The 14,877-nt window shown below is 37.8% G+C and overlaps 2 protein-coding genes and 1 non-coding gene across 3 annotated transcripts in view; 1 reads left to right on the plus strand and 2 right to left on the minus strand.

Annotated features, from left to right (window-relative positions):
• LOC134798158 (DNA-directed RNA polymerases I, II, and III subunit RPABC1) overlaps positions 1-14,877 on the minus strand; it is a 93,123-nt gene that overhangs the window by 12,584 nt on the left and 65,662 nt on the right. The window lies entirely within an intron of this gene.
• Positions 289-13,675, minus strand: LOC134798143 (uncharacterized). Its single transcript, XM_063770480.1, has 9 exons — positions 13,429-13,675; positions 12,606-12,749; positions 11,561-11,671; positions 10,965-11,098; positions 5,104-5,242; positions 4,638-4,903; positions 4,234-4,347; positions 3,875-4,168; positions 289-3,785 (listed from the first exon to the last, which is right to left on the minus strand). The coding sequence occupies exons 1-9, from the start codon at positions 13,544-13,546 to the stop codon at positions 1,410-1,412; spliced, it is 3,696 nt and encodes a 1,231-aa protein (XP_063626550.1). The 5' UTR covers positions 13,547-13,675; the 3' UTR covers positions 289-1,409.
• Positions 11,135-11,206, plus strand: Trnae-cuc (transfer RNA glutamic acid (anticodon CUC)). The gene has a single exon. It is a non-coding gene; the product is annotated as a tRNA-Glu (tRNA).

Below are 14,877 nucleotides of genomic sequence, written 5' to 3' on the forward strand. Positions count from 1 at the left end.
ACACGCAAAATAACTGGCGTGCGTGCAAATATTGCGTTATGTTATGCTGAGTGTGTACAACCGTTTTACAGATGATATGCTAAGTACCTATATAAAAATTCTCTATTTTAGCCGACTGAGATACGTCATTTTCGAGCTTTGCAGGTACAGTCAACAAAACTATTTAGCTTAGCATACAAATAGGTAGGTATGTCGGTATGCTACAGGAGTACAAAGTTAAATAGTTCAGCTGATTGTACGTAGACCACCTATTAGGTATCGGGATATGTAGAAATAATTAAAATCATAAAAAAATAAAACCATTTATTCATACAACAATATTTTCAAAATTGCTTTGTAGAAAAACATTAAAAACAAAGTACGAAAATATTCATTTCTCTAACCTACGTATTTACCCCTAAATAATTAACAACTGTTAAACGTAATAAATCCAATAAATATTTGAGCCTCTTATCCGTACCAAACACCGAAAAACAATCCATTAAAATGAATTTAAAAACTATTTTACATAGAACAGAACTGTCTTTATCTATAATTTAAATAACACTGAGAATAGAAAGTTACCTATTAAAATATATGACTATTTTTGCGTTGTCTAAAGGATTTAATGAAATTGATAAAAGGTCATAACAATACACAATAGTTTTTAAATTCACCCAATAATATCCATCTCGGATCCATTACATATATAAAATATAATTTAATTGCACAACCGGCCGGTTATTGAATATACATCATTATATTATCAACAACATAGACAAATAAGGTACCTAAACAAATAATTTTAAAATTAAAATGCAAACTATAAGTAAATTTATGACAATCTCCGATTTAGATGATATAATCTATTTATTTAATTATGTTTAAACAAGAACATACAAAATAATTACGTCAATGGTGGGCTGTATGATTATAAACTAATATTTATACAATTTTCTTGATTATTTTGTGGATTCTTCTAAACCACGTACGTATATTGAGGTAAAGTCGGACATTATCTATTCTTTTACTAGGCACTTGTTTAAGTTTTGATAAGCAAACAACAATTATAACAAATCGAACTTCATAAAACAAAAATTAATGATATGATGAATAAAAATGATTGTGACAATCTTAAGAAAAATAATCTCATACTTGACACTTGCAACATTATTTACATTTAGACATTGAGCATTCTGTACATAATTGTGACACAGAAAAGTAAAAAATAATGACTCCTAATCAGCATACTTGTAACTGCTAACTAAGTAAACAGTTGGTTTTAATAACACCAACTAAGCGAGGTGGCTGTACCTTTTTTGTATAGCGTTGGGTTAAAACCTCGCTCTCATTACAAATCCCTGTTAGTAAACTCAGCGTCAGAATTTATAGATTAGTAATCTTTAATATTTACTCATCTCTGGTCTTCATTAACATTCAACAGAGTGAACGAATGGGGGGTCATCTAATTGTGCAATGGAGGCGGCCGAGGCGCGCCCGTCGCGACCCGCTATTATCGAAATGACACTCCTGTGCTCCGAGTCACTGTCTCCACTTAAAATTATATTCGTCTCACCCATGAACCCGGAATCTATCTGCTCTTGACTTTGTATCCTTTTCTGACCGTCATAATTGTACATTCCTAACTCAGCCAGCATTTGTTTGGATTCGTCAAAGTTACCGAAGAACACTGAATCTGTTTCAACGCTCTCTCCTCCAGATTCACTACGACCGTCGCAAAGCGACTCTAAATCATCAGTATCAGATTCGATTTGTAGAGGCGGTGTCTTATTAGTTACGGTTATAGATGGCATCATTGTGTGTTCAGGTACAGTAGTTTTTGGCGGTCGCAGTTGCATCAAGTATCTGGCTCTGCGCTTGGATTCGTTCGAGTCTGTGCTCATGTATCCAGAGTCTTCGGTTTTGTATAGTTTTCTCAGATCGGTTCTACGCGATCTGGTTCGGGGTAGTCTGCGTCCGGATCGTCGGGCATTGAGGTTCTCGGCTCTCGAATATGGTGGGAATCGATCTCTCTCTTCTAAAGCTCTTCTCCTTTCACCTGGTGGACTTTCTCGGGTTGGAGTGGAAAATTTAGGTGAAAGATTTGGCTGTCGCTGTTTTGGTGGCACCGGAGGCCTAACGTCTTGCACATTGACTTGCCTTATCAGATCAGGAGTCTTAAGAGCAGCTACGAATCTTGATACTTCTTCGGTTCCATAAGGTACACTACCTCGCCTTTCATAGAATGACAAGCGTAATGAATCATCTTGTACCTTTGTCTTAGCTTCATAGATTTGTCTCAGGCTGCCAATCTTTCTCGTGAACCCAATATCGGGAGATTTACTCTCTTTACTATCTATCTCCGTAAATTTGTGCTTGAAGCTGCCTCCAGATTTCAGAAGAATCTTGTCCACGCGTTTCTTGATTTCGCGCCTTGGTTTTCTGTCTAGTGTATCGGGATCAAAGTCGTCATTAAGGTTACGCCTCTTCTCTACTGGAGAGCCACTCACTTGAATAGTCAATGCCCCGGGTTTAGGTAAGTTATTATACAAAGGCTCCATGGTATTTATAAAGACTTCGCTCACTGGTAGACTTCGGTTTTCATATTCAGAATCAACTGAGGCCGCGCTTGATACTTGGTGACCTTCCACCGCTTTTCTGACATCGCGCCAGCTTTGCGACAATCTCTGTTTAGGGGTGGGTATATGTGGCTGGTATGGTGTTATATCTTTCATTGATATTTCAGGACCGCAAGCTAAAGAGAACCTCCTCTTTTTCAATAAATTATTGCGCTCTAAACTATCAAAATTAATGAATGGTTCACGCCGCCTCGTTTCTAAGAGATTATCGTCACTGAAATAATGCGAATCAGCTGCTAAAACTGGAATTACAATTTTGGGGGCAATTGGAGCAATCTTTTCAGTTTTTAGCTCTTCTAGTTCTTTGGGCTCGCCTCGACGACACTGATTTAGTTCCTGTATAACGGCTTTCATTTTAGCTTTTACTTCAGACGCCACAGGTTCTTCTTCGCTTTTCGGAATGGATGGTGGCATATTAGGAGGCGGAGGTGGTGGTGGTAATCTTTTCCGGACACGTCGAGTAGCGTGACTCGATGGACTTCGTTTATCAAGTGTAACCATTGTTGGAGCTTTTGTTTTTGGTTCTTCTTTTGCAATGTCTATCGCATTATCCCCTTTAGTATTTTTTTGATCGGACCCCCGTCTAATTTCTTTTCTACTGTCTAAGCGTACATGGGGAATGGCATGTAAAGCTTCCTTCAAATTGGTTTCTGTGATCTTGATAGGTTTAGGTAACTCAATTCTGATTGGTTCTGGGCTTTGACGAGGTAGCTCGGGAGTTTTGGGTTCACTAACTCTCGGAGTTCCACTGACTTTAGCTACAGCAACTGGTTTAACGGCTTTTGTTGAATTTGGCGGTAAAGGTACATCGTCTAACCATTTACGCACAATCTTCTGCTTGTAGTCATCACTAACACACGTTTTGCACGAGTTAGATCGAGCCAAAGCAACTTTGGCTTTCTGTTCTCTCTCGCTACTATCGCAACCTGGACATCCGCCGCAGTGAACGGCTCTTCGACTATTTTCTCGTTTCAAGCTAATAGCACTGAATCGACGTCCACGCCTCGCACATGGAATATCCCAACCGAGGTCAATAGTATGATATAATTCTTCCTCTGGGATATCTGACAAAATCGGGATAAATCTCTTAGATGTCATCTTCTCTTTGGCAATGGACATTACTTCTCGGATTTTCTCGAGGAATTCAAGAGCGGCTGGAGGCGGATTCTGAAAACGGAAATAAACTGTTAGTGTTCTGTTCATATATATTTATATTCATACAATAATTATCTCAATAAAAATAATGATTCATATACCTTCAAATGTTCTGTTTCAAAGAACACTGGATTGAAGTATAACTTCCTCCTAATGGCCGGTTCACCATTCGATTGGGGCGGTTGATTCGTCGCATTTTCTACTCGATAGTCCACAATAGACAAGTCCGAATGCGGAGCTCGCTCGAAGGTGTCCGGAGATGCAGAACGTCTTTGCAATCGTTCTGTCACGCGCTCCGGTGTCGTGGCGGTTCGCACTGAAGGCCGGATGGGCTTTTTCTTCATACGACTATTGTGAACCATCGCTGACACCACGTTGGGATTCATTTTCTGGAACTAATAAAGCATTATTAGTAATGTGTTATATAGAATAGTGATCAATTTAGGTCAGTCTTATTTACCTTTTCTGAAGTATATGAATCCATTGTTTCTTCAGTGCGTTCACTAACATCTGACAGTCCGGCGTCATTTAGGAAATCTCCATCCAATTTCATCAAGGGATTCGTTTTCATTCTCTGCAAAGATAAAATAAGTAAGGTAACGATGCGTGAGAATTCCTTACAAATGTTTCTCCTGCTTCAATGTTTCTCCTCCCTCAACTGGCCTTATTAAGTTAATTTACAATTTCTTACACGTAAATTTCTAATTTATTTATTTTAGTTTAATCTCGTTAATTTGTACATCCATAATACTCCGTAGATTCCTGAGTACAACGTAATCGCAAGGTACTCAGTACATTATTGGTCGAGATAGAAATTTATAGAAATGTTAGTGAATCAAAGATAGAATCTTTTAATTTGCTTACCATGCTATCCAATCCTATTCTAGAATCTAACGTAGAACCATTATCAGTGGACATGGTCGACGAGAAGTTCATTTCAGGGTCCTTCTCCTTTCTCTTCTGCCTCTGTTTGTAATGAACATAGAAAACAATGCCTGCTGCGTAGACGAAGACCAGCATTAAGACACAAACTCCGATGGCTAAGGATTCCAGAACGCTTAGACCTTGGCTTTGTGTCGCAGGCTCTGCTGTTACAATTTCTCCGGCATGGAAGGGTATCGAACGGACGTCTGCGAAAAAAGAAACAAGAGATAATTTAGATCCGAGTTATTGCAGCGGTGTTGGATATGGACATACAAATTCTTGAAGAGCTCATCTAGGTAATGGAGATATAGGTGGAGGGGAAATAGCTCTCTCGAGAGCTCAAATGAAAGGCGTAGAAGTATCCCTCGCCCACTGGTTTAAACACAATTGTATTAAAGGTACTGACCGATGTTATGTGAAGCGCCAGCCACACGGAAGGCCGCACAAGAGGCAGCCAGGCGGGTTGGTGTCGGGGCCGAGCACAGCACATGGACTGCCACCAGCCGGCCCTCCAGACGGTTGTGAAGCGTTGTTGAGCCTCGCCACTAATGAAAAAAAAAAAAAGATTAGGCGCCGTTTATAAAACACGATATGGTGGATCATTATTTATTCAAGCGCACGCTGGATGTGGAGCCGGAAAATACCTGACGAGCAAAATGATGCCAAGGTCGTGCTTAAATACATAGAAAACTTATGCAACTGTGTAGTTCTACATGTGTGAAATGTGTTAGCCTCACGTTTAAGAATTAGTCTTTTTTTTTCAGTCGAAACAAGTTTAGTTAGATTAGAGTGTAGACCAAGAAAGCAGACTTTTTACAAATTGCGCTGCGCTGGCAAATATTTGAAAGTGTGAAGATTATATCTTCGGAGAAATTTTTTTGTTCCTTTTCGGGCGGCTTTAGCAATCCATTGATGGCATCAATCGGACAGCGGTCAGAACGCCGGGCGTTGAAATGCAGCGCTGATGAACTTTCAGATAAACACAAGGCGTGAAGGAGCAATTTGTACAATCCTTCCAAATATACGGCATTTAGATGTCTGCACCGTGATAAAATATGTGACCGTATCAGGAGTCTTATACTGCCTTCTCATTGCAGTCGAATATTTGTCTTGTAAGAACCAACCAGCTTAAGTGTAACCTTAAATCGAAAAATTAATGATGATAAATTATTGATGAATAGATTTTCTAGGTCAGAATGAGGTCCCAACTTTAACAAGCTACAATTCCAGACAGATTATGGTCAAGACAACAAGCTATTATTGTTTGTCCTTGTCACAATAAATTTACTATGGATTATGGTGGGCAACAAATAAATTCGACCAATCATAGTGTCGCATTGCGTATGTTTTGTCCCTCACGGACGTACGCGTATAGCACATTTATAGGATCCTACCATATATGGTTTTTACCCACTCCACTGCGATGTTGCCAGCATTTTAGCATTATTCTAAATTACTTAACTGGTCCACTTGCCTGCGAGGCATGTACAATAACAACTTCAACTTGAAGATCAACGAGTAGGTATCAAACGAGTGCTCGCAACTTTTTTGGCCACATTAAGTGATATTAAACGGCTGCGATGACATTAATATTACAATGTTATTAATTGCAGCAGATTTTATGAGGACTACGCGTTTTTTGCAGTACAAAAACTCAAGTAGTTATACGAATATTTCATTGACTTTAGATCTGATCAAAATCATGTGTAAGTAACGTTATTATGAGTAATAAACCTACTTCGGAATAGTTTGTTTGGTCCATATTTTACTTATTATATTGTAGTGTATGTAGCCTTATAAGGGTAAAGTAGTCGTTACTTTCTTTTTGCGTTAATTTAATTAAAAATATTGATCTTTCTCCGACACAGTTTTCAAAAAGAACTGGGGTATTTCAGTATTAGAGTCAACGTGACGTGGCTAGCATATTTTTTTTTGTGTAAATGAATAAGAAAAGTAGACATAATGGTATTAGCCACGACTAAAATGATCTCTGTTACTCTAATGAGTCGAATAGGCCCCTTGCTGGTTGCACGCTTGAACCACTTTCGGCGCGATTCGGGAAATGAATTAGAGATTTACTAGATCATATCTAGTGAATCTCTAATTAATTTCCCGAATCGCGCCGTTTGTAACAATATTTTCACGATATCTTATTAAAACATTCCTCTACCACTTAAATTTTCTCACATCACATCATTTCATCATATCGGATCATAAAGAAAGTCATTAACTCATTACTTAATTCCCCGAAATAGGAATATAAATTTTCCCTTTTATTGGGATCATTATCGACATTCGAAAATAATCTTGAACCAGAAACCAACTCGTTTGTCGGTTAATTTCCGGATCGCACGTATTGAAACTCATAAAATTCATAACATATTTAAATTTCTGCTCACATTTCACATAACAGACACACATTTGAGTTAGATCACCCAAAAGCACGTACAGCGCACGTCAAAAAAACCGCGTTTGTGCTGTTTAATAGTGTTTGGGTCATCCACAATTTTCCCATCATTCTGCCAACACGTTATACTTACATGTAAAACAGAAAAATATTTCCGTAACTAAGGCGTAGTAATCCTAGTGGATTCCCCTGTATGAGCACGAATGTAACAGAAAATGTTTTAAAGTTATTCCATACTAATCGCGTTCCATATCCCCCTGAGTCCCCCTTGTCATTATTGCAGTTTTGAATTTGGAACCTTCTTGTATTCCATTTTAATTCAAAATTCGATTTGGATTCAATCCTTTACAAGGACCTTAGGGACTCAGGAGGATATAATGTCTATTTAGATGTATATCTGTATCCATCATGTCCATGTGTAGACCCACAGGGTAGATACGGTGCCGCACTGTGGGCTGAAATTCGGCTCTCATTGACATAGAAACCGAAGTTGTTATTTTTATGATTTTTGATTGAAATAGGTTTTGCTAGGCATTGTTATGGTAACCTATGAATTTTAGACGATTTGGAATGAAAATTGTCGAGTTATGAATTTTTTTCAAAAAAAATGTATGGAGCAGGAACAAGAACGCAGAAGGAAGGAAGAGAAACAAGAACAAGAACCGCAGACGGTTATTCTTACATTTGATTTAAAAAACCGCACCCGTGTCGGAAATGTGTAGGGTGCCAAAAAATCGCAAATAATTCGTAGTATAACCATCTGCGAGGATATTACCGTATTTGTTACGGTTCTTGAGACATTTAGATTTTTTGTTCCGGCTCCATAATTTTTTATTGAAAGAAAATCATAACTCTACCATTTTCAACTCAAAACATCTGGAACTTATAACTTAGCATAAACATACTGGGCAAAACCCATTTCAATCAAAAAAACCTTAAAATGTTGACTTTGGTTTTTGTGTTTTTCCATAGAAACAATTGATTATTTAAAAATAAAACCGCACCCGTGACGGAAATGTGTAGGATGCCAAAAAATCACAAATAATTCGTAGGATAACCGTCTGCGAGGATATTACCATATTTGTTGCGGTTCTTGAGATATTTTGATTTTTTGTTCCGGCTCCATACATTTTTTTTGAAAAAAATTCATAACTCTACTATTTTCGACTCAAATCGTCTGAAACTTATAACTTAGCATAAACATACTGGGCAAAATCCATTACAATCAAAAAAATCTTAATATGTTGACTTTGGTTTTTGTGTTTTTTTCATAAAATCAATTAGGTAATGATTTTCAAAAAAAAACCGCACTCGTGACGGATATATGTAGTATGCCAAAAAAATCACAAATAATTTGAAGAATAACCATCTACGAGGATATTACCGTATTTGTTGCGGTTCTTGAGATATTTTGATTTTTTGTTCCGGCTCCATACATTTTTTTTTTTAAATTATAACTCTACTATTTTCAACTCAAATCGTCTGAAACTTATAACTTAGCACACTATAACCACACTAAGAAAAACCCATTTCAATCAAAATAATCTTAAAATGTTGAGTTTGGTTTTTGTGCTTTTTCCATAGAAACAATTAATGTTTTTTTTTTTAAACAGCACCCGTGACGGATATATGTAGTATGCCAAAAAATCACAAATAATTCGTAGTATAACCACCTGCGAGGATATTACGGTTTGTTATGCGGTTCTTGAGTAATAACGATTTCTTGTTCCTGCTCCATACATTTTTTTTGAAAAAAATTCGTAACTCGACAATTTTCATTCCAAATCGTCTAAAACTCATAGGTTACCATAACAATGCCTAGCAAAACCTATTTCAATCAAAAAATCATAAAAATAACAACTTCGGTTTCTATGTCCATGAGAGCCGAATTTCAGCCCACAGTGTGCCGTAACATATCGTTATCAGATTGGTGCATGACAGCACCTGAATAGCAACTTGACGTGTTGTTGGTACGGTCATCCATTTACAGTACCTTATATCAATGGCATAAGGTCCAAATTTGGTCATTTAGAAGTGTTGCTGTTAGTACTTGTATTTCAGGATTGACAAGTGGACGTTTTGCGTATCTGTGGAATGGTCCGACAGTTTACAAATTGCAAGTTTAAGCAATTTAACACAACAGTTTTGTTTAAAAAACTGGAGATATTTAATTTCCATTTGAAATCATTCATAACGCATCTACTCAACCAAGTTATAGCTTAAAAAAATTAAATGAAATACCTACCGCTTGATATTTATCGATAAGAGAAACATCTTAAAAAACCAGTCTAATCCTAACAAAAAGCTTAAATTCTCCCCTGGGTTAAAGGTCAGAATATAGCAGTCTATTTCGTAAAAATAGTGCCTGGGTTAATTCCTGGGATTTCGGGCCCAATTCTCGGACGGTATTAGACTAATAATATAAGTCCACGAACTGTCAAATCGTATGGATTACCATGGCAACACACTAATAATATTAGACTAATGCCGTCGAGAAATGGGCCCCTGTACAGGGATCTGTTAGTGGATACCTTAGTCGTCTGTGAAGACTAAAGATTGCATTGTAAGAAGATAATATTAAATACTCTGGCACAGCCACTTTGTCAGTAGAAAAAGGCGACAACTTTAAAAAATGTAGGCGCGAAGGGTTGATTTTCCATTTAAACAATTTGAATCTCTCGCGTTTTCCTACTGAGAAGATGGGTGTGTTTGAGATTTTCTTTTTTCAATACAACATTATTATTTTTATAGCAATCCATTAATACAAACACAACCGTATTAATCCATAAATCGATACATATATAATCTCCCATACTATCTGGGTCATAAAAAAAATCGGGCAAGTGCGAGTCGGGCTCGCGCACGAAGGGTTCCGTACCATATAAAAAAAAAACAAAAAAAAAGCAAAAAAAAAACGGTCACCCATCCAAGTACTGACCACTCCCGACGTTGCTTAACTTTGGTCAAAAATCACGTTTGTTGTATGGGAGCCCCATTTAAATCTTTATTTTATTCTGTTTTTAGTATTTGTTGTTATAGCGGCAACAGAAATACATCATCTGTAAAAATTTCAACTGTCTAGCTATCACGGTTCGTGAGATACAGCCTGGTGACAGACGGACGGACGGACGGACGGCCGGACGGACGGACGGACGGACGGACGGACAGCGAAGTCTTAGTAATAGGGTCCCGTTTTACCCTTTGGGTACGGAACCCTAATAATCGTTTATCAGCATTTATTAGTGATCTCATTTATATGGCAGTGACTTTTATTATGCCTTCTGCGGCCTTGTCGATAATTGGAACTGGTTTTCAGGAAAACCAGCGACAATTCGAAGACGTAATTTTTGTTTATTTATATTTATTGTAATACAAGTACAAGCTTAATTTGCATCGCACGGGTCTCTGTACGATAGGACATAAGATTATAATACCTACATGACTACTGTCTTTCCTTTTTATGGTCTCATACATAAATGTAGATTTGGTTGAGACCAACTTTTATTTTGCTGGGGTTTTTTCTTTGGATTTAAAAAGTAGCCTTTACAATATTTAACACAATATACCTATTTTGCACTATAGGAATATTAGAAATAAGGAGAAAGATATTCCGGTATTTACTTCCACTGAGTTCAGAAAATAGTTGTTAAGGATAAGAATTATTTCTTATTTACTCTTTTTTGATAAAATTTCTGTTTTTCACTACCTACCTACCCAAAGAAAACATGGCAAGATATTGGGCAAGCCAGCGCTCTAGTTTTTTTATAGCTCGTAATAGTGCCCCACTGCTAGGCAAAGGCCTCTTTAAAATATGTACCTATATTAACTCCATAAATTCTCAGTTTTTTTTATAATCTCACCTGCAAAAAAGTGCTTCCCTCGTCCCGATACAGCCCAAACGGCACATCATTGTCGAGGAGATCTCGCAGCGTCACCCACCCGGACGGCGACAAGTACTGCGCACTGGTTACTGCGCACACCGCGTCTTCCACGTCTGAAATAGAAGGATAATTTCAGCAGCTCTGACAAGTCCGGTATGGTCTAGTGGCTAGGATACCTGGCTCTCACCCAGGAGGCTCGGGTTCGATTCCCGGTACCGGAATTGTCTTTTGCTATAGTTTTCAATGAAATTTAAGATTCAGTGCCAATAGCATTCTAATTTTAAATTAAGTTAGAAGCTAGAAATCGCTGCCAGAAATATTGCTTTTGTGCTTCTTTTTGAGTGTGTTAACTATAGAATACTACTATTTCTTCATCAAGCAGACAATAATACCTTTTCATTCATATATTATAAGTACATATATGTATTGTATATACATAGGTAAGTATACCCACCTGCTTTTATTCAAATGTTTATCATTGTTTATAATATATTATAGAAATACAGTTCTACATTAAAAAATATTGGAAATAAAGACGTCAAATTATTTTAATAATAGTAAGAAACCAAACATACCCGTAAAAACAATTTCTTTGGAAGGGTACATGATTTGTCCCTTCATCGGCAAAAACACCAGCGGGATCTGCGTCTTCGTCGCGCCGCGGCCGAAGCTCGCCATCACGCATTCTGAAAATATATCTCGGTTGTAGTTCGCTTTTTTACAGGCTGCTTATTCTTAAGTGAGAGAATTCAGTATACACTTAAAATATGAGTAATAGTTACCCTCTGGAACAAACAGTGGCTCTGAGAAAATCGGCTGAAATAATGAAAAGCTGTATTTTAAAATCTAGCCAGATGAAAGCTATTTCACCTCGCTAACAAGGAAGATCCAGGGTGTGGGACAAAGGGGTAATGACCCCTGGCTCTAGCACAATAGCTACCCCCAAGACTATAAAGCTGGATCAGCTCTTACTCGGAACAGATCATACCGTCTATATGGCCGACACACTTATTATCCTCTGGTCCTGACGAAGTGGTGGTTATCTACGCCGCATTGACCTACACAACCCTCACCCATGGGCAGCGCAGTACCTTGAGAATCGTCCATCTACACTGAGTCTACTTGAACATGTCATACTGTCTATATGGCCGACAAACGTCCTGCAGTCCTCATGGAACGCGCGTGTATATCTGCCTCATTTACCTACGCAACCCTCGCCTAGGGCAGCGCAGTGCCATGAGAATCGTCTATCTACACTGAATCTACTTGAACATGTCATATCGTGTATATGGCCGACACACGTCCTTTGGTCCTCATGGAACGCGCGTGTATCAGTGCCGCACGCAACCCTCGCCAGGCGTGGCTCACTCCGCGATTTCGTCGCGTCGCAACAAGTAGCTACAAGTACATCCGTCCCACACCAATTTTGGTGGCTAGCCATAAGCCGCGCGTGGCGCTTGCGCAACCTAGCGGTCATATTTGTCCTAATCGTAACAGACGCGTTTTGTTAGAGAGTGAATCTTCTGTACCTAGTACTATTATTTATTCTGTGCCCTCGTTTAGGGCAGCGTGTTGCCTTAAGACATAATACTGAGTCTACTTGAAACATAATTATCATACCGTCTATATGGCCGACACAGGTCCTCTGGTCCTCACGAAACGCGGGTTTATCTTGGCCGCATTGACACACGCAGCCCTGGCCGCCCATGGGTAGCGCGGTGCCGTGAGACTCCTCCATGCAGCGCGTCATTCCGCAGTCGGAGCCTGAAATACAAAAATACATATATAGGACTTTTAGGAGCCATATTACAGATTACTTATATATGTATAGTCCTAATACTTTCAAAGCATGAGACTTAACATGCATGTAGTTTAATGCCGGAAAGAAAAAAAAATATGTAAAAATAATTTGTAAAGAGGGTGTTTGTCCCCCCTTTTCCCACTTTTATATTCTATTTTGTAGTTATTTATCGTTAAAAAACGGTTGAAGTTAAAATCAAAACTGCAAATTGAAGTTAGAAAAATGAGCCATACCAGCCTGTAAGCTGTAAGTATGGCTAAGAAAAATATTTAAATATAAACATTTGAATTCTTTTCGCTGAACCTGTAGGTACAAAAATAAATAAAATAAACATAATTAGTTTAGATAATAGGCTTTCTCCGATAAATCACTACCCTAGCAAAAGCAGTTAAACATGTGGGTCAAAGTGAAAGTGACCCACTTAAGTATATATAGATGGTCAAGCAAATCTTGTCAGTAGAAAAAGGCGGCAAATTTGAAAAATGTAGGCGCGAAGGGATATCGTCTCATAGAAAATTTGAATTTCGCGCCTTTTTCTACTGACAAGGTTTGCTTGACCATCTATATGTGATCAACAAAAATATACTTACTTAAAAATAAATACCTAAATAAATCCACATTTCATTTTATTTTGATACTTACTGACGAGAGCAAAGGCATCTCCGGTAGCGAATCTCGTAACGTTCGCCAGCGCCACCTCTCCGCCCGGCGTGGAAGCGCCAGCACCGACCGCCAACACCAGAAGCAATAGCAGCGCCATCTCTGTTGGAGCACGCGCAACTAATTCACAAATACGCTAGGTCAGTCATTCTCTGCTTGTCACTAGGTGGCTTCTGAGTTTTGGATTCTCATCTTGTGGAGGTTTTGTATTTTCGTTCTCAATCATCTTCGTGTTCCAGCCCAATCTGTGAGAGAAAATTTCGTTTGTACTACTTTATCATAATATTGTTCAACATTTTTCTTAAAACCCTTCTTAATAGATCCATTGTCACTCATACAATTTGACTGATTTTAAACGACACTCCTATCTACTCTACAAGCCGTCAAGACATTTTAGGCAACAGGGAGGCTTATTCTAATTGTAATAACAGGTTAAATATGAAGTTGATCTGAATTTGCTTTAGATATGATCTGTCATTGCCAAAAATTACATTCATTTTACCAGAAATGTAATACTAACATAATAATCATAATCATAACATGCTTTGAACTTAATGTCAACGCGTTGCGCATGTCCTAAATTGGGTTTCAATAGTAGGTAGTTTTGATTTATAGAGACACGTGGTGTCTATCCGACACTATAGTTAGTCAGCATAAGCATTAGCATAAGTGACATAAATAGGTAGGTATAGAAAAATGTATAAATTAGCGCCCCAATAACGTGCCAAAAAAGTAAACTAACGGCTCGATTCGGAAACTAGTGTACTAGACTTCAACAATTTACGATACGGATAATTTAAAGATATTTGTAAGATAGATATGTCAAATTTGACGTTTCCGCGATTCTGGAGGTCCTCTTGAACGATTTCGACAAGTTATGACTTAGATATCCAAGTCACATCTAGTCGATATCTAATAGATCTAGTTGATCTCTATATCGTCTCAAGATCTTGTGATTATCTCGAAATCCGAATAGGCCTGATAATCTTGAATAGCATACAACACTAGAAAAAGATTCGATATCCTCGACCTTCCGTTCCTCAGCAAAATTGTGATTTTTTTATTCCAAAATCAATTTAAAATCCAAGCAAATTCCTTGATTAAAATCTCACGGTTTCATTCAAATGCTTTTGTTTTAACTATGATTTTTAAAACTACATATTTATGCTGGGAGTATTACACGAGATCCGATGATGTATCTAATCCGATACCTACGAACTTTATTTATACCTCTCATTTATTTTCAGTTAGATACGTAAAAAACGGTTTATTAATTAATGCTAACGGGTGACCCAGGTAAATAAATAAAAAATAACCACAAATTCATGCAGCTAATTAATATTCACGTGCTCGAAAAATTCAGTTATCACATAAATACGCTACTTTCGAAAATTTATACAAATCGGCTTGCTTATGAATAATGTATGACAT

This window comes from Cydia splendana, chromosome 16 (genome assembly GCF_910591565.1).
Source record: "Cydia splendana chromosome 16, ilCydSple1.2, whole genome shotgun sequence".
Classification (NCBI taxonomy): domain Eukaryota; kingdom Metazoa; phylum Arthropoda; class Insecta; order Lepidoptera; family Tortricidae; genus Cydia; species Cydia splendana.

Excerpts from the sequence above, each read along its gene's own strand:
- LOC134798143 (XM_063770480.1), bottom strand. The coding sequence starts at position 13,546 with ATGGCGCTGCTATTGCTTCTGGTGTTGGCGGTCGGTGCTGGCGCTTCC. Across the intron at positions 12,750-13,428 it reads AGATGCCTTTGCTCTCGTCA|GCTCCGACTGCGGAATGACG; the intron begins GTAAGTATCAAA and ends TTTGTATTTCAG. Across the intron at positions 4,904-5,103 it reads TGGCGCTTCACATAACATCG|ACGTCCGTTCGATACCCTTC; the intron begins GTCAGTACCTTT and ends CTTTTTTCGCAG.